The sequence below is a fragment of the Poecilia reticulata genome, linkage group LG12, assembly GCF_000633615.1.
Source record: "Poecilia reticulata strain Guanapo linkage group LG12, Guppy_female_1.0+MT, whole genome shotgun sequence".
NCBI classification, from domain to species: domain Eukaryota; kingdom Metazoa; phylum Chordata; class Actinopteri; order Cyprinodontiformes; family Poeciliidae; genus Poecilia; species Poecilia reticulata.
The window spans coordinates 14,814,039-14,841,324 of NC_024342.1; the positions used below are offsets into that span (position 1 = coordinate 14,814,039).

The 27,286-nt window shown below is 38.5% G+C and overlaps 2 protein-coding genes across 3 annotated transcripts; one reads left to right on the plus strand and one right to left on the minus strand.

Moving 5' to 3' along the window:
- Window positions 1–706: 706 nt before the first annotated feature.
- On the plus strand, window positions 707–14,447 carry lhx6a (LIM homeobox 6a). Of its 2 annotated transcripts, none has more exons than XM_008424040.2 (9): window positions 707–1,222; window positions 2,060–2,131; window positions 2,261–2,443; window positions 3,957–4,078; window positions 10,660–10,877; window positions 12,124–12,224; window positions 12,322–12,417; window positions 12,669–12,843; window positions 12,953–14,447. In XM_008424040.2, the coding sequence occupies exons 1-9, from the start codon at window positions 1,145–1,147 to the stop codon at window positions 13,030–13,032; spliced, it is 1,125 nt and encodes a 374-aa protein (XP_008422262.1). In that variant the 5' UTR covers window positions 707–1,144; the 3' UTR covers window positions 13,033–14,447. The 2 variants fall into 2 exon arrangements, with proteins under 2 accessions (XP_008422262.1, XP_008422261.1); XM_008424039.2 differs by having other exon boundaries at window positions 709–1,222; window positions 10,657–10,877.
- A 712-nt stretch (window positions 14,448–15,159) lies between these two features.
- On the minus strand, window positions 15,160–27,188 carry morn5 (MORN repeat containing 5). The gene is given in 6 exon segments (XM_008424042.2): window positions 15,160–15,308; window positions 15,310–15,380; window positions 23,648–23,779; window positions 25,033–25,144; window positions 26,691–26,838; window positions 26,956–27,188. Coding segments are annotated over 6 exon segments (591 nt in total). The 5' UTR covers window positions 27,003–27,188; the 3' UTR covers window positions 15,160–15,227.
- Between the last annotated feature and the right edge of the window lie 98 nt (window positions 27,189–27,286).

The window sequence follows — 27,286 nt, forward strand, 5'->3', positions numbered from 1 at the left end:
CTATTCTTCAAGAAAACGCGCAAAGTTGAGCTGCAATACGACATTAAAACTGATAAATATATATTTTTTGTTTATTTAGGTGATCATTCAAGACAGGATTTACAGACACTTCTTTGGGGATTGTATAAAATCAATGATTCGAATAAATTTCGATAGATAACTCGTTATTTTTTTAAATGTTTTTTTAATTAATATTATTATTAATAAAGCAAGGCCTGCACAGGAAACGGAAAATGGGTCCATTGTAGTTGAAACTAAATTTGCAATTTCAAGATGAAATTTCTGTACACAAATTCATGCGGGAATTTTGTTTTTTATATATATTTTTAGTCAGTTATTATTATTTTTTTAGCCAATCAGACATGATAAATGCCTGGTTGAAATGTTTAGAAGGAACTGTAACTTATTATTTACATGAATACGATAGGGGGAAAAAACCCCCAATACAATTTAACAGTTAAAATGTATATAATCACTTTTTAGATTTGCTAAATCCACAAATGGTAAAAATGTATTTATAAATTCCGTGCATTACGTTTGCTATTGTTTTTATTCGTTCAGAGAACACCAACACGCAGATGCATAACTTGAGTAAGTTTGTGACACAGCTGTTGCAAACTGTGTCCACCCTTCTGAAAACTCTTTCCTCTCCCTCCCCCTTCTTTAACTATGAGGCAGGCCCGCAGAGCCGCGCAAACTTTCCCTGCAGCTCTGCAGAGACACTTTGGTTCTGTTCTCCTGGCGCTCTGGTCGCCGCAGCCCAGCCGGCCTTTCCTGAAGACTCGGAGTAAAAAAGCTGCCAAACCCTCCGTTTGATTCATTTCCTGTAGACGGGCTTCTACTCAAAAGTGGAGAGAAAGAGAGAGAGAGAGAGAGAGAGAGAGAAAGAAAGAAGGAGGGAGAAGAAGTTGGACACGGGAGTCATCGCATCTGCAAAGCTTCTGCCTGGTTGCCCAGATCTGAACGCGCTGCAGGGCTTCAGCGGACAAAAAAATTATTGTGTCAAAAGCAGAAGCGGTGCACCAGATATCCAACGGATATTGCAAACCTTGACGCCGACTGACGCGCTGTTTCTTCCCCTGGTTTGAGGCGCAGAGTTTGGAGACCCTGAAGACTTGAGACTGCAGGAGGGAGGGGGGAGTTCATGTACTGGAAAAATGAAGTTTTGTCCCCTCTCTCAGAGGGAAATAAGATTCTGTCTGAAGGAATTCCAACAAAGCAGGTACTGACACTTTGGGAAACTGTTATCAGGGGGTGCGTATAGCACCATTTTGCGCCTCGGTTTTGCGCAAACTCTGTGCGTAAAAAAAACAACAAACAACAACAACAACAACAAAACGCTCCTTCATTGCATGTCTCCTCCGGCCAGACCGCGCCGTTTCTTTGCATCCCGCAGCCTCCCGCTTTGTGCGTCTTTTTTTCTTTTTCATTTTGCCTTTCTGTGATGTCACAGGAATCACCGCTTGTGTACTGAGATCAGCCGCACGCGCCAGCCGCCGTGAGGAGGCACGCGCCCTCTCTGTTATGAATAGCGTGATTTGCGGTCCGCGAACCTCTCTCCCTCTCTCTCCTCCGTCTGTGTCGAGCGCAGCCAGTTTCGCCCTGAAGAGAATTAGATTTTAATTACAGCCATTAAAAATCAAATTTGCAATTCTTTGGGTGACCCGTTGCCTTCTGCTGATTGACAGATGAAATTGACACTCCGGGTCCCTCTTATCCGCAGCTATTTGTAATTACAGGTAGTTGTCCCCCCCCTCCACTCATGCTGTCCTGGATTGCGCGGAAAATACTATTATTCTCAGAGGCATGGGTTAAGGGCATGGGGGAAGAAAAAAAAATCAATCCAAATTGAAATAGCTTCATTAAAATGTGCCTTTTGTTGCGGGGGCCCCGTTAGCGGTTTTAAGCGCGGCTTATTGTCGGGACTGCTTTATAAAGGAGCAGCCCTGCACGAAGAGGGTTCCGCAAATGTCTCCCGGGGATTTTTTTTTTTTTCTCAGCTGAAGATGAGATGTGGAAACTGATGAAGACCGGGAACTCACTGAAGGCTTTCTTGTAGGTGATCTGCGCCGAGCATCAGAGCACACCGGGATCCCCACGCAGCACTGTGGACTCCAAACACACACCGATGGTGAGCGCCTCTCTATCGTTTGACATCAGTGCATCTGTTTAGAAGTGGGAAATCGCGCAATAAAAATGGCGACATGATGCGAACCGGATTTTTATTTTTATTTTTTATAATGATTGCTTCTGTTTTCAGTCTCACTCGGACGGGGAGTCCCAGCGCTCCAACATGGAGCGGGAAGACATCCGCTCTCCTCCCAGCACTCCGTCCACCCCCTCCGTGTGCTCGCCGACCTCCACCGCCAGCTCCGTTCCGTCCTCCGGGAAGAACGTGTGCGCCAGCTGCGGGCTGGAGATCCTGGACAGATACTTGCTGAAGGTGAGCCGGAGACCTACTCTATTTTAATTCCCGCCTCATTAAAAAAAAAAAAAAAGAAAAAAAAAGGTGTAAAATCTTGCATGAAAATCGACAGACAACAGCCTGTCTGCGAAGTACAAACAGAAGCAAAGTGTGCGTGTTTACTGTGGTCTTACTGGGAATGTAACAGACAGTGTGTTACACACATAACAGTGTGTTTGTTCTGGTGTGCTGGAGTGAAAAGAAAGTCTCAACATCTTAATGCGCCTATTGTGTTGGACGATGGCACTTTAAATACCCCAAAACTGCGGAACGACAAAGAGAGAAAAAAAAAAACTAAAGTATTTATACAACAAATTTAAAAAGGTTATCATTATTATTTGAACGGATCGTGAATGTTAACAGATGCGGCTGATGTTATCTCCAGCGTGAAATGTTCGGAAACTGGTTTTGTGAGGTCTGTTGTCTCACAACAACAATAATTACACTTTCAAACTTTTATGACAATTTAAACAAAGAAATATATATACATGTTGCAATAGACATTTTTATTACTTCAATATTAACCTAAAAACAACAATAATAGAATAGTTTCCCCTCGTTTTTCCAAGTTGTTGTTTAAATTCGACCAACTATTTAATCATTTAAATTATTTCAATAATATTTTGAAAAATAATAAATGCATATAAGAATTATTTATGCTAAAAATATTTTCTTCAGTAAACGAAGCATCTAAATAGAAAAAAAGACTATATTTACCGTGTTTCTAATTAAATACAGCGTTTAAAATATTTATTTGTATATTTTAAAATATAACAGAAATTGTACATTATTATGTCAAATTCTTCCTGCGAAATTTTCTTTAGTAATTCAACCCTACATAATTTAATATACACACTGACAATTTAGTGGTAAAGGAAATTCCTAATTGTTAAAATATCATGCTGCTCTCTAAGGTTGCGGCTAACAAACCAAACAAAAAGAAAAAAGCCACGTATTTTACAAACTGCAAAAAAATGTTATTATTATAATCACCAAAATTATTATTATTATTATTATTATTATTATTATTATTATTATTATTATTATTATTATTATTATTATTATTATTAGCAATAGATTAAACATACAATATAATAATTTACACAATAATTCACTGTATGTGCAAACATAAAACTGGACTGACTTACAAAAAAACAGCAACATCAAAACCGAGACAAATCGAAACAATTTTTTGACTTTTTTTTTTTTTTTTTACAGTTTACTACATGTAAATCATAAGTGAGAGGCCTGATCTCTCTCGGGGAGAAACTGGCGATAATCTCGTTAACTGAGTCGAGATCAGCCTTTGTGTTCATATTAGTGCTGATTAGACGGAACTCTGCAGCATGTGGCAGCAGGGTTATCTCAGCACTGACAAGCTAACTCACTGTTCTTCTTTTTTTTTTTTTTTTTTTTTTTTTTTTTTTTCCTTTTGGGCGGGGGATGGCGGGGGTTTGATCGTGGATTTGACACGGCTGGTGTCTTTTCGCAGGTGAACAACCTGATTTGGCACGTGCGCTGCCTGGAGTGCTCGGTGTGCAGAACGTCACTGCGTCAGCACAGCAGCTGCTACATCAAGAACAAGGAGATCTTCTGCAAAATGGATTATTTCAGGTAGGGGTAAGTTTATGGTCGCGTTTTCAAAACACCACGTCTGCTCTATAGTTTTTTCCATCTCTCTCTCTCTTTTTCTCTCCCTACACTCACGCAAACATATGAGCATGCACACGCACCCTGCATCCTGTATATCCTTGGAGGTAGATGCGGGCTGCTTCATGTAATTTTGAAAGGCTCTTTCAAAAGCTGAAACTGTGTATCAAAATAAAAGTCAGTGCTCACAGGGAAGAGTTGAAAGATCCGCGCTGTTGTTATGGCTATCTGACACACAACGTTTCTAAGAGCCACAGACAGGAAAGCACCGCTCTCTGCTTCTCAAGCATAAAACGTGTTTGTTGTGGGAGTTTAAATCTTCATATTTATTAGGAGAACAATTTCACGTTTTTGATTCGACCGCTTTTAAGAATGCGTTCATTAAAGCTCCGTGAGTTTATTTAAATCTCTTATTTTTCCCCACTATTATCAGCTTGGAAGCGTTGCTGTTTCCTGACTGCAAACGAGATTTTCGCATGATTCACACAATGCAGCATACAGAGCATTCAGAATTTAGTTGCTGTTAGTCCGAACCCCCAAATTTACCCAAGTCCAATTACGTCACAATTCGCAAACTCACTCTTAAGGCACCAAGATCAACCGGTCAAATGTATGTATTTATGAATATATCTATAACCCTGTTAAATGGAGGTTTAAAGATTTTTTTTTCTTCAGAATTTCTTCCTCCTTCTCACTGGAAGTGATGATGTTTTGGAGTGGGTCAGTCAGACATTAGGGAGATGGAAGGGAGGCCTTCCAACCTCAAAGAGCTGAAGCTCAGCATCAATAAGTATAAATATCAAATGTAGAAATGCACAAAAATCTGCTCAGCAACAAGATTTTATTGTTCTGATGGTAATAAAACAATTCTCTGATCATGTAGAAGGATGAATATAATTTTGCTATGAAGTTTTTGCTTGATTAAAAAAAAATGTATATAAAAAGACAAAACGAGACAAAGTTTTAAATCATTTGGATAATTTTGCCCCAAATTATTATCGGATTGCTTGCAATATTTAATGGCTTCATTCTTGGATCTACACTTCTTACCAGTAATTATTTTCTATTATGACACCCAAAGGGTGAACACAAGACATTGCTCTCTATGCATGCATATGTGTGTGAGTTTGTGTGGTGTGTGAGGTTGAAATGGGTTCACGCCAGCAGCATAGTAATATTATGTTCAGTAGCTGGGTTGGGGTCAGACACACAACGCCTATTTATGCTTAACACTGCAGTTTGTGAGTGTTTGTGTGTGGGGGTGTGTGTGTGTTAAACAGAGCAGAGGAAGAGAGTGCATGGAGCAACGCGTGAACTTGGGTGTTTGTGTGATCAGAACCTGACACCAGGCCAGGCCAGCGCTCTGAGGTTTATAATCACCCGCAATTAGCTGTCCTCCAACCCCAGACCCACAGGCCTCCAGACCAGCAATTAGACCGCCCCGAGAGTCTGGTCCAACATGTTCCTGACATGAATGTGACTCTTATCCAAACTGAAACTCGGATGCAAAGAGACATGAAGCTGCCCACTTTAACGCGCATTATTTGAAATGCATATTATGTACAAATAATATGATTTCACACGGAGATCTGTGCTCACGTACGAGCTGTCAGTCGTTTAGCAATTTTTAAAAAACAAACTGGAGTTTCATATTTGCCTTGCTATGTTGTGTTGCTGAACCAGTGGCCTGTTTAAAGGCTCCATCCTTTGCTTTTTTAAAATTAAACTGACAATCAAAGGCACACTTTAGAGTTTATTCTGAATTCAATTAATATTTCCAAAAAGGAAAAAAAAAAGAACATAATCTAGCTTTTCTTGTCATTGGAAATATTGTTATATTTTAGGCTTTAATTTTGAACGTGTGTCAGCTTAGTAATGCCGTCAAAGCACAATGATTGACTTTCCGCAGGTAAAGTTGTACATATTTACCTTTTGAGATGCAGGATATGGTGCTATTTTACAGGGTGAATTAAAAACCGAATCATACGACCATTTTTTCCCCCAGAGCAGCGGGGTTCTTGGTGAAATGGCTATGGGCAGTGCCAGTGTTAAAAGGCCTTCAGTCGAGTTATTTAGCTACAGATGGAGCTCTTATTTATCATCCCTAAATAAATGTAAAAAAGTTCAACTAAGAAAAGAGGAGAAGTTTGCCAGTGGTGTATATTTATGGTTTTGGTTAAATACTAACATCTTAGCTGATTAAAATAGGGCAACACTTCCAATTGCCAAAGTAAAAGTACAATTTAGCAGTTTTAACTCGGAAATCAAAACGTAATAGTGAGGATTTGTGTGTTTTTGCAGGTCAATCGCTATCAAGTAGAAGAGTGTATCCTCTAATTTTGTAATGATTTTCTTGTAAATATCAACATTTCCTAGTTGAATTCTTAGAAATTATTTTGCCATTTCTTTAAGTTGGCCTGAGAATATAAAATCGTGTAAATGCGTAGCAGTAAACAGTCTGGTTCTGCTGCTTGGCCTGCTGCGCCTCTCCCCGTTCTGTAAACACAAACTGCAGTCTGGGCTTAGGCCATCAGATTTAAAAGTGAGCTAAACACCGCTGGAGTCCCGATCCTCTGGGCTGCTTTCAGACCTCTGGAGATGTTTCCTCATCTGTGTCAGCCTCTCATCTGGCTTTGGACTGACAGCTCCTTTAATGGGGCGTAATAGCAGGAAATCAGAGTGGGTTTCCCTCTGTGTATGTGTGTGCAGGGATGGGGTTGAAGGGGGGTTTGAAGGGGATAAAGCCCCCACTGTGCCTCTCAAACCAATGTCAGACCTCAGGAGTTTATCTCGCACACACTTTTACAGATATATATATAAAATGCTTCTTTATCAGCCTCCTTCTCTTCCTCGCCTTCCCCTCACTCCACGGAAACCTCGTCCATGAGCGTCCGTGAGCTGCAGGCAACACGGGAAGTTGCTCTGCTGTACTAATCAGGGGCTCCCTGGGACGTCAGGGCTGTAACTATGAGTGTGTGTTTCACATCTAAATGCTGTGCACCTCTTTATGCATGTGCACTCTTTGTTATTTTTGGAATGGCAATTATTCATCACCTACCCACTTCTATTTAACTGATTAGGTCTCCATAGTAGCAAAAAAAAAAAAAGGAAAAAGGAAAACAGTGGGCACAGAGAGAGTGGTTTGACATTTTTTTAAGCAAATAACAAATCTGTCTGCATTTGTTCTATTTAGTTAAATCCAAAGATTGTATTCTCAGATTTGAGCAGAAAGAAAAAATAAAATCCAAAAATCTGCAAAGAATGCAAACAACTTCTTCTTATTTTCTCTTATTTGATTCCTCTGCTGCAAACCTGAGATGAACCATAAAGCCACACAGTCGGGCATGAACAGAGTTTGTACAATCTAATAATAGCGAAGTGAGTTTCTCAAAGCTCATAAGGAATAATGCAGGAATCAGTAGCTCCTGAAAGCACTTTCAGCAGCAAGAAGATTACTATAAAAAAATATGAAAATTAGTCAAACAAGAGGCCGGTAATGAAAATGATTTTATTGGTGTGGGATGTTGTAGAGGTGGCCAGAAATGACATTGTTCCAACATAAATATGTTTTTTTTTCTTTTCTTTTTTTTTTAATGAAGAACAGAGTAGAAGGAGGAAACTGATCGAGATAGAGGAGTAGGAGGCTGAAACATGGGGATGGTTTACAGCTTTTCTGGGTTCTGTCTCTTAGCATGAAACTGACAAGCTGTCATGCTGGATTAGTCACAACGTTTCACAATGTTTTCCTTCTTTCTTACTGTAAAAACGGGCTAGAATCCTCTGTAACGATGTGCACGGCGAGCCACGGGGTCAATTTGTTTCTGGCACGGCCTTATTGGCTCGCAAGCACGGTCCAAGCTGTGGCTAGTCACAATATATCGGATCTATTATTACTTGCTGATTTATGATAAAATCCAGAAGGGAATACAGTTAAGATGGCCAGTAAGACACAGTCAACGACTTGTCCTCCATGACACCACATGCATAAAAATGAAACCTCTCGCTCTTATGCAGAAGAGGAGCTGCAACCTTGTGATGTCGAGGCTGTAGTACGTTTTTATTCCAGACAGAGTGGACTTGAGTGCACTGAAACGCTGCCAAACCCACTCACTTGGCAACGCACCCTTGTCCTCCTGCTCTCTCGCTTACGTTCCTCACATTGGCACTTCCCTCTGCACTACGACTGTTTGCCTCGGTCCTTCGCCTTCCCGAAGGATGTTTATTATCCTGCTCCCTCCACCTCGCCTATATTCTTCCTAAAGTATTTTTGAAATACAGCTTACCTCTGAGTTTTATTCATGGCGTCTTCTAATATCTAAAAGGATATCTCCATAGCAAGCATTAATCACCATAAATCTGGCTGTACACTCCGGTTAAAGGTTGCTCTTTATGCAGCTCTTTTTTCTTTTTTTTTTTTCCATGCTGCCTCCTTCACCAGAATTGCCAGCTGCTGACCTCAACAATAGCTCTTAACCTAACCCCAACCATCTTGAACTTGAAGCATTTAACATTCATTAAAGTCCATAATGCACACTTCAGAACACAACTCAATCCCATGCTCTATTCATGTGTAAAGCATTACTTTATGTGGACATTTTAAAGCGTCTGACAAACGTGATATTTTACGGCAATTTTCTTTATTTGCATTAGGTGTCTTGTCTATTCCTGTGTGATTGTTTAAAATTAGATTTAGCAACTGTATTTATGAATGCATGTGACTAAAAACCCAATTAGTAAAAAACGGAGAAGGACGTCATCATTGGATATTATATTTTACCTGGAAAATAACAGTGAAAAGTGTTTTACTGTTTGAAGTTTCTTTTTTTGTACAAATACAGTCAGTACACCTGGACTTGTGTTTTTGTGTTTAGATGAATCCATTTCCTGGGTAGGGTTAATGTTGGAGCTAATGCTACCGTTTCCTTTCTTCTACTCCCCTTGTGTCTCTTTCCCATAGAAAGAACACCTGACTGACTCAGTACTTCTGTGCTTAATGGACTCAGAAAATCGGCAATAATCAAAGTGTTTCTCCCATGGATTTTGTGTACTCTTTTTGTTTTCCTTTTTCCATATTAGATGTGCTCCCTTGTTTATTTATCTCTCTCTCTCTCTGCTTATTTTACTCTTAACATCCATCTGGCCAAGGGCAGATGCCCAGAATTTACTGGTTTCTCCCTAAAGGGAGAGCTTCCTTCCCATTCTCAGGATTTGCTGTTAATGACTCGATGAAGTTGAGGGCTCTGTTAAGAAAACTTTTTAACTAATCACCATACAATACAGTCAACTAAATTTGACTGCATTGTATTCCTCAATTTGGCCTGCATGCAATCTGATTCGAATCTAGTTTTGACTATTTTGACTAGAATGAACTAGACTAATTTAAACAAAATTTTGACCAAAGACAGTTCTATACAGTTGGACTTGAAACCAGATTGTCTTGCAAAATACCTCAAGATATATTTGTTTTCAATTAGTGCTGTATGAAAATGCAGTTGGCTTTTTTTTTGTTTTAATTTTATTCACATATCAGTTCTCGTTAACCCACATTTTGCTAACACTTCCCTTTTTCCTCTATCATCACCTCCACTCTTGATTAGCATTAGCATAGCTACATTTAACAGCTGTAGGCACCAAGGGTATGGAGAGGCCAACCAATCTCTTGTGACTGTGATATTGCACATATTTATTTTGTGTTGGTGGCTGTGATTTGGTCCATTGTGCAGCTCAAAATTAAATACATTTAGAGTACCTTAACTTCTTATATCTACAAACATGTTATATTTTTCTCATCCGTCATATTCACAGCCTCTGAAATGCAGCTATTCTTTTTTTTTTTTTCCCCCACAGAATTTGTTGATCTAACAACTTAACGTCCACTTCCTCAAATACAGCTATCCCCTTTCTCTTGCAGTGCCTCCTCGGATATTCATTTCTCACCCACTGTCTCCCCCCATGCTCATCAATTCCCCAAACCGCCCACCCGCAACAGTAACTAACACACAGAGGAGCTCACTGTTACTATCAGTTACAGTGTTGTGACCTGAAATGATGTCATCGTCCTTCCTCCTTCTCCAGGGTGTGCAACCCCCTGCTCCTCTGTCTAATTTAGGATGTGTGTTTACTTGTGTGTGCGCGCGTGCGTTGGGTTGCGTGTGTGCGTGTGTGTCAGGGCCTTCATGGATCAACCAGGAAATTGCAGGTGTTGGTTTGTTTGCATTCAAGGCTCAGCTTGCAGGATTTTTTTTCTAAAAGCTTCATCCTCCTCCAAGGTTTCTTCCCTCAAAGGCTTCGGAAAATGCCACAAGTTTAAACACACGCGCGCACACGCACACACACACACACACACACACACACACGCAGACATACACACACATACTTCATCTTGGTTAAAAAAAAAAAAATGTTCTGAAAGAAAAGGATGCAATTGTGCACGTTTCATTTTTTGGATTTGTTTTCGAGTGAACACTGCCCTCATTTCTCTCTCTGTGTTTCCTTCTCCTCCTCCTCCGCCCCATGCTGTTCTCCTTTTCTCTCCTTCACAGTAGGTTTGGTACTAAATGTGCCCGCTGTGGGCGGCAGATATATGCCAGCGACTGGGTGCGTCGAGCGAGGGGGAACGCATACCACTTGGCCTGCTTTGCGTGCTACTCGTGTAAGAGGCAGCTGTCTACGGGAGAAGAGTTCGGCTTGGTGGAGGAGAAGGTTTTGTGTCGGATCCACTACGACACCATGGTGGAGAACCTGAAGCGGGCGGCTGAGAGTGGTAAGGGGCAAAGATGTTTCCCTGTGCCATTATGCGTTTTCTGTATGCTGCTAGCATATAGTTTCTTGTGGCTCCCACTATTATTTAGGACAACTTGATCCACAAATCTAGCCAATGGCAAGAAGTGTTAACAGACAGGCAAAAAGATGTCCTCTGCAGTAGGACACACAGCTAGTACTCGTTGCCGTCTTTCAAAATCTTTTGAGCTACATGCAAAAACACTGTGGGTGTGGAGATAATTTTCAGAGACCCAGGAAGACCCAGAGTTTCTTGTTAGTATTTAGATTAAGCTAAATACAGTGTAATTCTGGAAGAAAAGCTGTAATATGCTGTAAAACACTTGACACTTTGGTAGAATCCATTTTTAAGGAGGACAACCACCCAGAAAATACAGCCGCGGCAGCTGCATATTATGTATTAGCTGAAAGCATAGTCACGCATTAATCTACACTCAAATTCAGTTGGGAATGTGGAGCAGGACTTAAAAATAAATGTTCACAGAAGCTCTTAATCTAATCTGACCGAGTTTAAGCTGTTTTGCAAAGAAGAAAGGGCAAAGGTTTCAGTTCTCGGTTTGTGAAGCTGGTGTAGCGATACACCCCAAAATACCTGCTGTTGTAATTGGAAAGAGGAGTTTTACAATTACTGACTTGGGAGGGCTGATTGGAAATGCACAACACACTTTTCAGATTTAATTTTGTGTTAAAATAACAAAAAAAAAACAAAAAAACAATGCACTTCTTTGAGTTTATCTTTCACATAAATTCTAGTGCTAAAATTAGAAGATAACATAAATGCACTTAACATGACAAATGAAAGCACACACTATAAAATGTCCTTTGTTTTGTCTATTTAATTACTGACACCTGTTTGAAGTTAGTATGAAACTATTTTAGGACCGTTACTCATAAAATTTTGCAAAATATTTTGCAGTTAAATGCAACTGATGAGTTTTAATTGATATGTTTTTTTGGGGGGCTTAAAAATGTTTTTAACAGTGTTGATATGCTATGAATCTTCTTAATGCTTATCAAAACTTTTGCCAATTTTCTGTAAGTCATCTGAAAGTTTGAAATCTGGGATAGCCAATATTTTGAAAGCATGGTGCAACTCAACGTTTTAAAAATGTAACATATGGATCTGTTGGACGTGATGCAGAAGAGGCTGACACTAAACCAAACGTGTGATACCGCTTAGCTGCAAATATGCACTGGATCTATATCTGATAATTCGGTGTGTTTTTCAGGTAACGGTATTACGTTAGAGGGTGCAGTACCGACAGAACAGGACAGTCAGCCCAAACCCGCCAAAAGAGCACGAACGTCGTTCACTGCAGAGCAGCTACAGGTGAGACTCTACCTTCAATGAGTGTCTTAGAAACTTTGCATCTTTTTTTAGCAACTCTCGCGGTTCATCTCTATTAATATGTTGTCAACGTATGAAGGTCATGCAGGCGCAGTTTGCTCAGGACAACAATCCAGACGCCCAAACGCTACAGAAACTGGCAGACATGACGGGCCTGAGCAGAAGAGTTATACAGGTCAGAAAGGTCACACATATTCACAATCTACTCATCTGCATGCAAACTCAAATGACTCAGTTCCACAATTCTTTGTCTTGATCAAACCACAAAAAAAAAACAATAAAACACCTTAATTATTCTATACATCTGTATAGAATAATTAAGGTGTTTTATTGTTTTTTTTTTCTTTCTTTTTTACACCTTTTTTTACATCAGCATAAAGCAGTGAAGGGAAAAAGCGTAGCTACATGATGTTTGTGTCTTCATAGGTGTGGTTTCAAAACTGCAGAGCGAGACATAAAAAGCACACGCCCCAGCACAGCGGTGCTCCGCAGGGTCATCCTCAGTCCAGGATACCCTCGTCGCTGCCCGATGAGCTGCATTACTCCCCGTTCGGCAGTCCTGAGCGAGCGCGCATGGTAGCTCTTCACGGGTACATCGATAGTGAGTTTACTTTTTTTTTTTCAGCTCTACAATGTTTTTGAAGCTTCATCAAAGACAAGATATTCATTTGTGTGTCTTTTTTTTTTTTTTTTAAATACATGTTTTTCAGGTCATCCGTTTTCAGTCCTGACCTCTCAGAGCCTCCCTCACCAGGCCATGTCGCTGCCCCAGCTCCCCCTCAGCCGCTAGCTCTCCACGTGACCCCTGACCTCTGGATCTTTACTCCGGATCTGCCGTCAGTGAAGCCGCCTGACCTCACTTGAAGATTGTGCAAGAGTCGTGGAGAAAAGACTAATCTTCCAATCATGGACGGAAGGAGAAAGGGACAGATCTGCCGTCGTCTTCTCTTCTTTTCAGTGGACGGGAACATTCAGCCTGTGGCCAGTGTGTCAAATCAATCACCTTCCAGCACTTATTATCAGCAGGAACTCTCAATCTGTGTTTTACACCCACTGACGGACACACCCTGATTCTCATGTACAGCATCTTCAGCTCTCTTCACCCACCTTCAAACTTGGGGGAATTTTAAATGGATGTAATTGATAAAAGAAGCAGGACTGCAGCTTCTTGAAGGTTGTCAGATTGTTGAAGATTAAATTAAAATGTCACTGTGGCCCGTTGGGAAGGGCTCACACATTAGAGGTAAGACTCCTCCCTTTTTTATTTTTTTTCTCACAGCAACCATGAAGGAAAGTTAAATGTAAACGATATACTGTTTGCATTTGAAATAACTATTTACTTAATGATATTGTAAAAAAAACAAAAAAAAAAATTCAAGTTTCCAATTACATTTTAGCTTGACAGCTTTACAATTAAAATTTTGGTATAAAAATACAAACAAAACGAGATGTGCCTTATTCATTAAAAATAAAGCTTCCTCATTAGTAAATTCAAAACTAGATGATTTTAAATGGTGTTAAATATTTATAAAACGCCCCTCCAGATTACACTCACACATTTCTCTCTTAAATTAAAATCAAAAGGCATAAAATTGGAAGAGTCTTTTTTTTATTGAATAAAGGCTTTGGCATATGTCCTAATTCTTTTACAATGCTTCTAATAAAGAAAAAATCTAATTTTAACATCTACTCAAACCATTCCTGAAGAAAGTCACGTTTGTATTTTCAGTAATTTATAATTAGAAGGTTGCTTGATTTGAAACTCTCTCTCTGTGTGTGTGTGTGTGTGTGTGTGTGCGCGCGCATGTGTGAGTGTGCGTTTTTTTTACAACATAAGGAAAAGTGAAAACTTTGGTACAATATCGACCCAATTAAACCAAGTGGGTTTGTACATAGTGAGAAGTGTGCATGTGTTTCTGTGTGTTTTTGGGGCGGGGAGAGTGAGTGAGTGTGTGTTTGTATGTTAGTGCCATGGCCGTTGTGTTGAGACAGAATCCAATGACACCTCAAAGACCTTGTATTTATTGACATGATAAAAATCCCTGTAAAAAGCACTTTTTCCCACTTTCTGACATCGTTTTGTTAAGTCAAGAAATATTAACAAGAAAAAAGAGAAAAAGAAATGAAACAAAGGGTTTATTTGAGAGATTGTGCATCATAAATGTTTTGTGTAATAAAATGCAATAAATCAGAATGTGATCATTTGGTTTGGGTGTTTTTTTTATTTTTTTATATTTGTGACGATGCATAGATGAACATTATCTCAAAAACATCAAACCAATGGAGCGGCATGGAAAATTAGCATGATAGTTGAATTAGTCTTGAGTGAAATTAAAGCATCTATTTAGATAACAAAGCCTAATTGTTTATTGGATCAACGTCTATGAGTTTTCGTATGCTGATTGCTGTGTGCATGTTTCGCTTTTTGGGTGAAGGATGATGCTTGTTTCACATTATTACTGGACACCTTGCTTTTGTTCCTGTTAATGTGGGCTGGGCAGAAAGCAGGAAAACTGCATCCAAAACTGCATTAGAAATGAATTTTTAAATTATAATTAAAAGACAGCCAAGTGACTGACTGGTCCTACATACTGTCCGCAAAGATTATGTAAATTAGTGCCTGCTTATCTGAAGTTTTTAATAATTGTCTTAAAGTCTATAACCATTTTATTCCAACTTCTAACTACATTTTCAGAGAAAAGTATGGAATGAATCTTTTGGAAAATAAATTTTGGCTTTAGTGTTTGCTTAGGCCTTGAATTTGTTCAATAGGAACAAATAATGAATTTCAGTTGCTGCAAAAACTAAAGTGTTTAACTTTTAAGTGAATTGATTTCATAAGCATAAAGGTGCATTAGTACTGAAACACAATCCTACAGGTGGATTAAAAAACATCTCAAAGAAAAAACAACTTTGATTACAGTTCTTTTCATTTATTCAGCTATGTCTTGAGTACAACAAAGAAAGAGGAAAAAACCCCACAGCTCAGTTTACGTGAAGTACCACATAAAACACTTTCAAGACAATCTTGCTGTTCTCCTCAGCTCTGCTTGCGGGAGGTTTGTAGAGGAATATTAGTTAAAGGCACATTCCAAGCCCTGCGACATGTGCTCACTATCCACTCATGTTCATTGTCATCTGTGGAAAGGGTTAGATGGAAATAAATTCTTGTTAATATCAGAATCAAACAATAGTAAAAGCTATTACTTGTTGCTCCCAGAGCAATAAAATATTTTTCATAATAATCCTTTTCAGGACCAAATCTATTTTTTCAGCTGCTTTATAACATTCTGGATATTTGAGTACAAAAAAACGATTAACTTGCTTAAATAGTATCTTTGAGTTCCACAAAACAAAAACAATGCTGGAATTGGCTTTTGGAGTGTGTTACAGGGTAATTACACAACTTCTGCAGCATCTGGACTAATTTACATAAGTTCTAGTTCAAAATCTGTAACTGTTGGGCATTACAAATAAGCAATGGGATATTCTAGACCAAATTAAACACTGTTTGTAAACTTTACTATGTGGTAATTTCTTTACAAAAATTAAATATAAAAAAAAGGGAAAGCACTGATGCTTTCCTTAACATTGAAGAAAAGAACACTGGGTTAGTTCATCCCAATCATGTAGTGAAATGGCCTTTCAACATTTTCTTTGGGAGTGTTTGCTGATGTTCTTTAAGTGAACGTGTGTTCACTTATTGGATCAAAAACCTAGTTATGCATGACAAAATATTCAAATCAGATTGTGATGAGGCAAATTAAATAGAAGTTTTGCCAATTTCACATAAATCAATGTAAAAATCCCCTGCATTGATTAAGCATTACCAGATCTTTGTTTTTCAGAAAATGAAAAAAGGGGAAAAAAATAAATAAAAAAATTTCCCACTCATTTTATTTTATTTTTTTCTGAAAGCAAATTCCAGACGTCTCCTGGTTTTTGAAGACAATCAACAATCGCAATAAACAAAAAACAAAACAACAAAAATGAACCGTCTTCTTATTCCGGTGCACAGTACGAAGATGCTGAGCTCATTTTGTTGAGCTCATTTTAAGTGTAACAATCAGTAGCTTGCATATTTAAACTGCAGGTCGTTTTGTGCGCTAGACTGCAGAACTGAAGTGCCATTCAAATCTTGGATAAATTTGTCAAAGCAAGATAAGCCTAACAATTAGAGCAAAATAACTTCTTAGTGCCACTTCAGACACCAACAAATAATAACCCACCAAAAATGGACGCCAATCTTTTTTTTTTTTTTTATAAACCAAACGACCGCCAGAGGAGCCGATAATAAACCAGTTTCTCCTTGTTAGACGCTGAAACGAGAAGCTAATTGCAGGGGAAGTGAGCTTTTTCTGGAGCGCGCGCAGCTGCACGCACTTGAGCCGCTCGCGGGCCTCACCCCGAGGGTCCACGAAGCGCGCGGGGCCCCTATTGTAGATGCAGAGGTGCAGGTCTGCGGCTCGCGCGCTGATTGTGTGTAATTGGCAGTGGTGGGCGTGGACGCCACCAGCCACTTCAAGGGCATAACAGCCCGGCTCTCCTTTCTACCTGCGCCGATCGCGAGGGCAATTGGACCCTCTATCGGCCACGCGACAGCTGCCACAGCAAACATTTGCTCCGTCTTTGTGACGTAGTTGAAAATGGGACAGGTAATTACTGAAGGCAATATCCGTGTTTCCATGAGACTGACCTCAATTAGTCACAGCCCGCGGCTTAATGATGATTAGATTGAGACATTTTTATATTTGCTGTAATTCTGCCCTCTTCAGATTGTATAGCAGCGTTTATCTGAGGATTTAAGTCACATGTAATTGGCAGCTTAAGTTAAATGAAGGCACAGGTGGCTGGTATATTTTAGGTTTTGCTTGCACTGTATTAAAGCATAACATTTCCAGTCCACGAACTTAAAAATAGACAGATTTTAGCTAACTAATATCACACCTTTTATATTCAGGGCTCTTGTACATTTTTTACATCCAATTTTTTTATGCCCCAATTTTTAAATACTAAACATTTATGTACCAAATGCTTAGCCAATGATTGGAATCAGACCATTTTTATTTTAATTGGCTCTGATTGGTGATTTGTGCATACTAAATGATCTTATTTTTCCACCCTCAATCAATTTAGTATATCAAAACTGAGAACTCCCACCTTTTTCAGTTAAGTGTCAGCCAACAGCTTGAACTTTTATGCACTATATAACAATCATTAGGCAAGAAAATCATACTGGGTCAATATGGAAATTGGTAGATCAGAACCACAAAACCCCCCACAAAAAGCCCCACAAATCAAAAATAGAGAGGAAACATTTGATTGATGCATCTCTATAAAGGGTTAGAAGACTTTACAGTTGATTTTCCCTCAAAGTCAGTATTGACTTTTGAAAAACGGATAGTAGAATGAAAAAATTGATGGACCAAAGGAAGGAAGAATGGAAGAGGAAACAGATGGATGAATAAATAAGATTAGAGCAAATGTGGAAATAGTTTTTCATATTAATTCACACCTTAAAAATAAAATACACTTCAGGTGTATTTGACATAAAGATTTACTCTCTTATTTTACTCCCATTCAGCAGTTTTTGTTGTGCATAACGATCTGGACTGCCAACAAATATGGATGATCTTCATACAAGGCACACAGCAGTGAATGTGGAAGCGATAATGGCACCTTGTTAAAGTCTGTTTATCTTAACCCTCAAAACACACTCTGAGGGAAAAGTGTTTCCTTCCAGCCTGATCGCTGCGATTTAACACTTGCACATGTACACAAAGAGTTACACCCACACTGGCTCAATTAAAAAAATCTGTTTTCTTCATTTGTGGTGATTTGCATAAGACATAATGGGGTTCTGCAGGACGTTGAAGTGAAACTGAGGCAGAAATAGGAGAAGTTTCGACTGCTCCTGTGACAGTTACCAGAGGCTGAGTTTAAGATCATTATGTGCTATTATCCTGTATGCACAGTTTGTAGAGGCACTACAGTGAAATCACACAATATGAAAACGCCAAAACAAACCTTCAAATATGCTCACATAAGTCAAGCGTCTCCCAGAAACTGTCAGCAAATCAGCTTGTGGCTTTCATATCAGATTAAAACTTAAAAAAAAAAATGCATTAATTCATCAGTCAAAGATCAGGGGATTAAGCTATAATTCTAGTTTTAGGGTGAAAGTCTCAAAGATGTTTGAAAAGGGAGAATTTCCAAAGAATTTTCAGTTCCACTCCCCAGAGCCCTGCTGATTTTATCTGTCTGTGAAACACCTCGACTGGACGGGGACAAAGGGAGCAAGCCACGGTTCGGTCACTGGAGGTGTTTTCCTTGGCAGTGGAATGTTTTCTGTCCACAGTTTCAGATGGAAGCAGTCATTCCAGCAACAGGAAAGTGAGACCAAATCCTACGGCAACACGCGGGCCATTCTGCTAAGCGGGCATACAGTAAAAACTAAGCAGGAGGGTGTTTGTTTTGAAAATAACTCAACGTGTTCAATCAGATGATGCTGGAAGGTTTGATTGTGCAGATGTGACCTTTGCATCTTTTCTCCTTCTTTTTAATTACGCAAATCTCTCATATTACACCTCCAAAGTTAAGCGACAGTTCTAATCAGCAGCAACAAATTCAAACACAATTAAATGTCCCAAGAAGTCTCCTTGAGACTAAGTAAAACTGACATTTTTTAACTTATTTGAAATATTCATTTTGTTCACTGCGGGGGTTGTATTCCAGATTTATATAATGTATATTTTCTTCATACATGCTTTAGATTTTTATTGTCTGTGTATTTGTGGAGGCATTTTTAAAAAAAAAAAGAAAAATGGCTAAATTGTTAACATTGAGGCAAATCAGGTTAAGGGAATTTGACTTAAGAGGACTGAAACCAAAATGACGATTTCTGTGGCAATGAAAACCGATTTCGGCCTGTTGGTCCGACCATGCAGGACTCTTTAGTCAGCAGATCGTTTTGCTGCTGCGGCTCATACATGCATCTCCTCGTCTGTCCTGAGTCTCAGCTCTTAAAAGTACTAATGCCAGAATCATTGTGGCTGTTATTCTCCTCCTCCCTGCCTTTACGGCAGGAATTCATTACGCTGCCATGCTTCCCGCTGGGTTGTACGTGTTTCCCTCGTTATGCTGCCCCCCCCCAACCCCCTCTCCCCAATCCACCCTTGGCGACGACGTTAAATGGATGTTTTGGCTACTTCCATGTCTGTGCCATTTTTTTTCTCCTTCTGTTTTCAAAACCAATGAACACATTTTCCATTTGGTGTCTAAATCTTATTTTAAGAGTAAAAATAGATACAGTATTGGAAAGACACGTCTTCAGGTTCACCAAGACACTCTGCTGAAAATAAGGACACACAAGACTGAGATATATGTTTGAACTTACTTCTTAAGCCCAGCGAACCGTTTGTGTCCACTCACTACTACAATTTCCTGTAGATTTTCACATTCTTGTCCTGCAAGATGCTATGCAAAAATTGCTTCTGAGGTCCTCCAAAAGAATCTGTAACCACTTGGGAGATATTAGCCACAGATCCTATTGTTTTGCAGCTTGGCACCTTTCCAGCATGGCTTGTTTATCCATGTTAACATTAGTAACCAAGGAGGTCAGTAAATCAAACATGGCTCATGCTTCCCAGTTACATCTGTCCAAGCTAACAGATCAGAATGCAGGTAAAAAGAAGGTTCATCTATGCAACATTTTTTTTTAAATGTTTGTCTTCACTGGCAGAGTTTTCCACCGCCTCACATCCACAGCTGCACGGGGATCTCCTTCCTCTTTCTTGCCACAGTAAGCGCCCCCTCTGGGAGGGCGGGTCTTCCCTGTGTCCCATCGTCTTTGCAGTCCTCATCCTGGGCGGAAGCCGCTGGGCAATAAATTCAGTCTTCACACCCACCCTGACAAATATGCCTTCACCTCCCAGGGTTGAAAAATAAATCCTTACAGGATACAGAAGCATTCCTTTCAAGAGTTGTATATCAAGACAAAAGGGAGAGAATACATAGGCATAAATAGTATTTGTCATCAGCCGCCACATATAGAGCACATCCCTCGGAGGGCACGAACACGACCACGGCCGAAAACAGGCAGACATCAATTCCACAGTTCCTGTTTTTCCTCTATATCTATTTAAATCAAGAGTGAGTATTGTTCAAAGGTGCTCTGTTCCTCATGCCTTCAGTCTTTGGTACACATTTTTTCCCCCATATTCTCTTTCTGTTGCCCTTTCCCCCCCTTATCTCATTTTTCTATTCGTCACTGCCAGAGTTAAAATAGTAAAGAACTTGCAGCAGGAAGAAATATAAAAAGCACATTTTTGCAATCTTAAGCATCTGACATTGATCTAGATTTTATCTTCTGCCTTTACATGTAAGAAAATGAGATCTGAGCGCTTGTGGAACTTCTGTTTTACATTGCAAATAGCTCATCTGAATACAAACCCTGCATAAAAAAAAGAAAACATTTAGGCGAGTCAGTTGTACATTTCTATCAGATTTCTATCAGAATACCTATTTTTGTTATTCAGGGCAAACAGCTGGTAAATCTCAAATTCAGGATCAATCCGATAGAAATGAGAACTGATATTTTGGTTAATCTTTGCCATACTTGAAAATGAGATATAACAATTTGAGTCTTTAAAATCTTGATGCTGTTCAACAAAAATCCAGTTAAGAGACATAAATGCCTCAAAAGGCAATGCAAGCGCTCATACTCACTGTACTTTTTCACATTGTGCCCCATTTGAATCACAAACTTCAATGTCATTTAAATTGGATGTTAGGTGATAGACAAACACAAACATAATTGTGAAATGAAAAAAAAAATCTGATTTTTGCTGGATAAAAATCTGGCAGAATTAGTCCCCTTAATAAGATGCCCCTAAATTAAATCTGGTACAACCAATTGCTGATTTTCTGATGTAATGTCACTATAAATATGGTTGTTCTTAGAGGCTTCAGGGCAAGAATAAGGTTTTGAAGAACCTTTAAGTAGGCTTAGGTTAGAAAACTATGTCCTAAGCTTTCAATATCTCATACAGATGTCATATGAGATATTGAGATATGGTACGAATGTTGACCAACCAAGGCATGGCTGTCTGCTAAACCTGGCAGGTCAGGGAAGGAAACTGTTTAACAGAGAAGCAGCCAGAAGGCTCATAGTACTCTGGAAAAACTGCAGAGGTCCAAAGCACAGGTGGAGGAATGTGTGTACATAACAACTATTATATATTGACATGTGTGGAACTTTAGTTTTATTTGTCATATTTGGTGTTATATAGACTGTATTCAATTTGTTCTTTAGTTCTGATTTTCTTGTGTGATTATACTGATCAGTTTTTGCATTTAGTAATTTCTAGTCATTTTTCTCCAAGATCCTTTCATTATCTGCCTAAGTGAGTTATGATCCTCAGAGAGCTCACTGCCAAGCAGGTTTTAAATGTCTCCCTATTCTCATATATGTGCTTCAAAAAACTGCACTGCAGAGGTATTGGACAGCAGACAACGGCCCAGAACAAGTGGTGCTGTGGACCCTGAGGACCAGGTTTGGGGACCAGTGCTTTTCCTTCCAGGCCTTTTCTCAAATGCTCCTCAGTGGCTGTGGTTTTGCTTTTCCTTCATGTTTCCCTCCTGTGCCAAGTAAGTTTGTTGCTTTCTGGATCAAAGTGCTGAAATGATTAGTCTCCCAAGACAATCCCTCAGCATCTCCTGTAAGGTCCTGAGGTGAGAAATGCTATCATTTTCTGCAGCGTGTCACAACAAGTCTGGGAGACTTGATGAACGGAGGATGACAGAATTAGAGAATATCTTTCTGGGCACCTGACAGACTGCATTTACTTTAAATTCTGGGCATTGATTCCGTCATGAAATGTGCATCCAATGTTTCCTTTTGGACAAAAAAAAAAGCCTGTAAAAGGATACCTGTCAGATGACATTACTCAGAAATTTCAAATCAGATAATACAGAGTCTCATTTAACTTCACTTCATAGGTTCATTGTGATCAAAACGTTCCTAGAACAAGGAAACTTTTAGAATATAGGCAAAGAAAAAAATGTTCTACTCAAACCATATTTATGAAACAACTGCAGCTTTAGTTAGGCATAAAATCTACTTCTCAGGCAATATTGTCTGTGTTGCCACCTCTTATTCAATATTCTTTATCTAATCCTAAAGGTTGTTCCTTTTAGAACCAGAACTACACAGCCGGACCTCTTGGTTTATACCCTCAGGTCTTTCGGGCAACACCTGCTCCTCTACCACCACTATTCAGAAGTACAATATTTTAATTTGAATGTACATTTTTTTTAATTCTATGTAAAATATGTAAAATTATGTTGAAAAAATAAAATAATCGAACATCTGAAGTCTTTTATTTATTCCGCTTTCCAGGATTGAATTACCTGAATTGACTTTAAATTCCAATTGCCTCCTTTGCATATAAATACAATTTAGAAAAGAAACATTACTTTTTCCATCATCTACATCTACTTTTCCTTTGCAGGATTGTGGACGGTGGTGGATATATTTAGGATACACCTTCGCCTGGTTGCCAGTCCATCACAGTGTAACATAGAAACATGCATAAACACGCCCACTCACTACCGAGGACAACATAGGCAGATTAATTAACCTAACACAGATGTTTTGGGACTAAGGAAGCTGGAAGCGCACAGAGAACCCACGCATGCACAGAGGGAACATGCAAACTCCATGCAGAAAGATCACAGACTAAAATTTGAGCCCAAGACCTTTTTGTTTCAAGATAGCAGTCTCACCAACTGCTCCACTCAACATTTTTTTTCCAGACAACTGGAAAATGAATAAAAGACTATGCTCTAAAAAGACTCCATATTGATCCTACTTTAGAATGATTCTTTGTTTTACACAAACTGAAACATGTTCAAGATAAAACATGGGGCTTGAATGAACAGTAACACTGTTACTGTTGCAATGGTATTTCTTTACGAGGTCACTTAGTAAAAAGATTTAACATGCACCGGTATATCAGTGAAAGATGCTTCACCGAACAAAAAAAGTCTGTGTACATAATTTGAAATGGAAATTTGTGTTTGCTCTTGACTTTCATCTTTCTAATTTACTTTGGCACCAGGGCCCTGCATGCTTGGATGTTCCTCACTCAGCCCGAGCCAATTTGGCAAAAGGTTAGTGGAAGAAAAATGCATAAACTGAAAGACATGAGCTCAGTTTACTTTAAAGTAGAAGTGCAGTTACACAACAGCTATAGGCTCTTTTTGTTCACAACAACATGCAACTCACAAAATATGTGACTGCATTGTAACAGTGAAGACATCAATTCGAGAGGATTCTGTTTGAGAAGGCTACAAAAGCGGTGAAATAACATATTTTATTTTCACGAACCACATGTTTGTTTTACCTGCATTTCTGAGGAATTCGCCAGAGTAGGAAGTGATGACTTTGATTTTTGGGTCATAGAAACCATCTGTACAATCGTAGCAGCCATCAGGGATATCCGGTGGTGGGTGTATGTTAGTCAGCTGAATTTCTTCTGTGTGAACAGAAAGTTTGGTAAGCATTAAATTTTTTTTTTCCCTTTTCTTTTTACATAATCATAATGTCAACTTGAAGGGCAAAATAACATTTGATTCTATTGCACAACACCAAGGTGACTCCTGGTTGATTACTCAGTTTTTTTCTAATGTGTTTCACCTGATTCTTTTTCCATGTAAGCGATGAAAAATTCCCCAACTTTTAAAGCAGTTATTGGTAATTACAAAAACAGATGTTGGAATATCCTACAAATAATAGGAGGGTCACTCCATCAAAGATCGCAAGTAGATGGCCCCAAAAATTGCAAATAATGTTTTTTCAATGGTCAAACACAAAGGATTTTGAGTTTTTCTCGTCTGAAATAACACGTATAGTTAAAATATTCCATAAAAATCAGAGTCTGACAATGAATATTTGGATTCTTAGACAGCTATATCTTGCAAACAGAAACTATTTATGGTTTTTGAGGCATGTAAGTGTAAAGTTACAAAGTACATCAAAGCAATTTTGTTATTGCAACATCACAATAAATTCTAGAGTGCCTGCCAGTAGTATATTTGGTCCTTGATGCCCAGAACAGATATTTTTGTGGCTGAGATGCTAAAGCTCACAAAAAGTTGTGGGGACATAGCTATGAAGGAAAAAAAACAGAAAGGAGCTGGAAAAATCATGTTGTCTTGTGCAACTCTAACGTCTAGTTTTCACAGTTTTCAGCTAAAGTATTCATTCTTTTCCAGCAAGATCATATTAAGTGGTATTTGGCACTTCCCAGTCCTGGCCTTGCAAGAGCTATTGAAGCATCTGGACTTAATGAAACAAAAAAAAAATTATAAAAATGTGGCACACCCATTCCCATAAATTGGAAAACAATTCACCTCAAAAGCCACAATTTCAATCTAATCTCATATTTATATGATCCAAATGATGTACTGTGTATGGTTTTAAAAATCTAAATGAAAATATTTCAGCTTTTTTATATGTGGTCTACCACTCTTAAAAATCAAAAGTAGCATTTGAATACATTTTTATTGCCTATCTTCTCTATTTGTTTTGTAATTTATTGGCTTTCTTTGCTAATTTTGATCCAAGCCTTTAAACCTGCCAATTATCTTTCTGTCACTTTACTATTTTTTTTCTTTCACTTTGCTACTATGTGAGTTATTTTGTTGTTTTTAAACTAATCGATGTGTGTTTGTAAGGAAACTGAACAGAGATAAAACATTGAATCAGAGCAAATAAATAAATTCCAACCTGGTGGTATGAATCCATAGCATATTTCGGTGTAGAAACGCCGGTCATAACCATTACAGTAGTCCCAGTCCTTGTCCTTGTACTCCAGACCATCAGGGAAGACAAATGACCCCTTAGGAAAGAAAACATCAAAAACATGAATTAGAATTTTGTCCCTCATAAATATTTTCGGTGTTGCCACTTCACCTCTTTTGATAAAATGCGCTGATTTTTTTGGCATAACTATATGCTGTCTTTTACAGTTGAAAACAAACAAGAAGTAAATGATGACATTTTAAAAGATGAAAGGCAGAAACAAACCTACACCAGTCAAGATAATGCTCAGATTGTTGTTTAAAATTTCCCATGTGAATACTTCTTTGACAGAAAATAGTGCCAGCACAAACAGTTGCACATGAGGTCTATGGGGTTATCCTGCATGCCTCAGACATGGTTTCTGAAGAGATAAGTAGATGCTGAGGTTTTCAATTGACAGTCTCCAGTGCTTAAAGCGCCACAAAAGAATTTATATTTTCCCCTATTGTCTTTAGATTGAGACAGGCCTCTCTGAGAGGGATATCTCAAACCTTTTGTATGTGCAAAACCAACAATGTATGCAGAATAATAATTGCAAAATTATTAAACACAAACTTAACTGTATCTTAATTGATTTTTTTTGTGTAATAGACCAACACCAAGGAAGTGAAAATTATTATTATTTTTGCCAAAACCAAATCTGAAAAGGGTGTTGTGCAGAATTTGTTCAGCAACCCTGAGAAGAAGCTTTAAACAATCAAACTGTGATGCAATTACAGCTACAAATATTTTAGGGCACTTCCAGTTTTGCAAAAAAACAACGAAAGAAAAATTATGCTAAGTTTTAACTGATCAGAGCACACCTGTTTGCTGCGCCTCCTATATCGGTTGAGGAAAATTGTTGGGGCGTGGCTTTTGGTCAGTATTGGGATTTTTTTTCTTGCAACTTTTTCATAAAGGTCAGATATGCAGAGTGAATAATTAATATGTGTCCTGTCAACAGCTTTTCCCAACTGAGCTGTGAGCTTCAACGCACAGGGATATAACATGATAGGATGTAAAAAAGATCAAGGGTATGAAGCCACAATATTTCATGCTTTGGAAACACTGAATCGACTAATACTTTTTATAATCTTAAATAGAGGAAATGACTAATGTTTCAAATTTTAAGTTTTGAATTAAAATACTAAAAGAGATTACACATAAAGAAAAAAACAAGACCTTTGTGAATGTAAATCTTCTTAACACTGCATCAGCTAATCTGAAGACTTTGAAAAGAGCTAGGTTCTCAGGCTGGCACTGAATGCAGGTGGAAGGTAGCATGAGCCAAGATTTACCATGGTTCAGAGCTGCCAACATTTAAAATGAAGCACAACTGCAGCAATGATAAAAAAAAAATAAAAATGGAATGATCGCTTTACATGAAAAGCTCATGAAAGATCATATCAGAGCAGGGAAGAACAAGGCATGATACTTGGAAATAATGGGAGCAACATAATTACCCCAACAATAATGGTGAGTGATTGCTAAAAGGGAACAGATGTAGCATTAAGTATAACCAAAGCGAAACACAGTCATGTATGTGGATGGATGCAATCCAAAATGAAAGCAAGAAACACACACAAACTCACAAAGAAACTCACTTCTACAGATAGGCCTTCCTCCCAGGTGCCGTTATATTTACATCCATTTGTAAAGTATAGCACGCCTTTGCCATGAATCTTCCCATCTTTTATGTCTCCCACATACTTAGTATCCGTGGGAAAGATATATTCTCCATAACCGTCCATCCTATGGTTTAAAAAAAAAAAAAAGATTAACAAGTACATTATCAACTTCTTCTCGACTGATAACTTAATATGCCCCAATTTTAATACAATTTAGCTTATTTTTTAAAAATATACTTACCTTCCATATTTTATATTTCCTTTGTATCTGTTTCCAATCAGCTCCATCGCTTAAACTGTTTTGTGTTTTCTGGAAACACCAAAATATAGAAAAAGACTAAGTGGAAAAAAACAACCTTTAATTTAGAACAATAAAAATGCCAGAAAGAAAGGTAGCTAGCGGTAATTTTCGCATGTACTGCAACACAACTACGAAGAAAAGAGATTAAGATAGGGTAATGTTTGTGCAATGTTACCATGGCAACGTGGTAAGGGTTACGCTTTGCTTAGCCTTGCTTGCTTAAAAGATAAAAAAAACAAAAAACAAATGCCAAACGAAAAGATTACTTGTT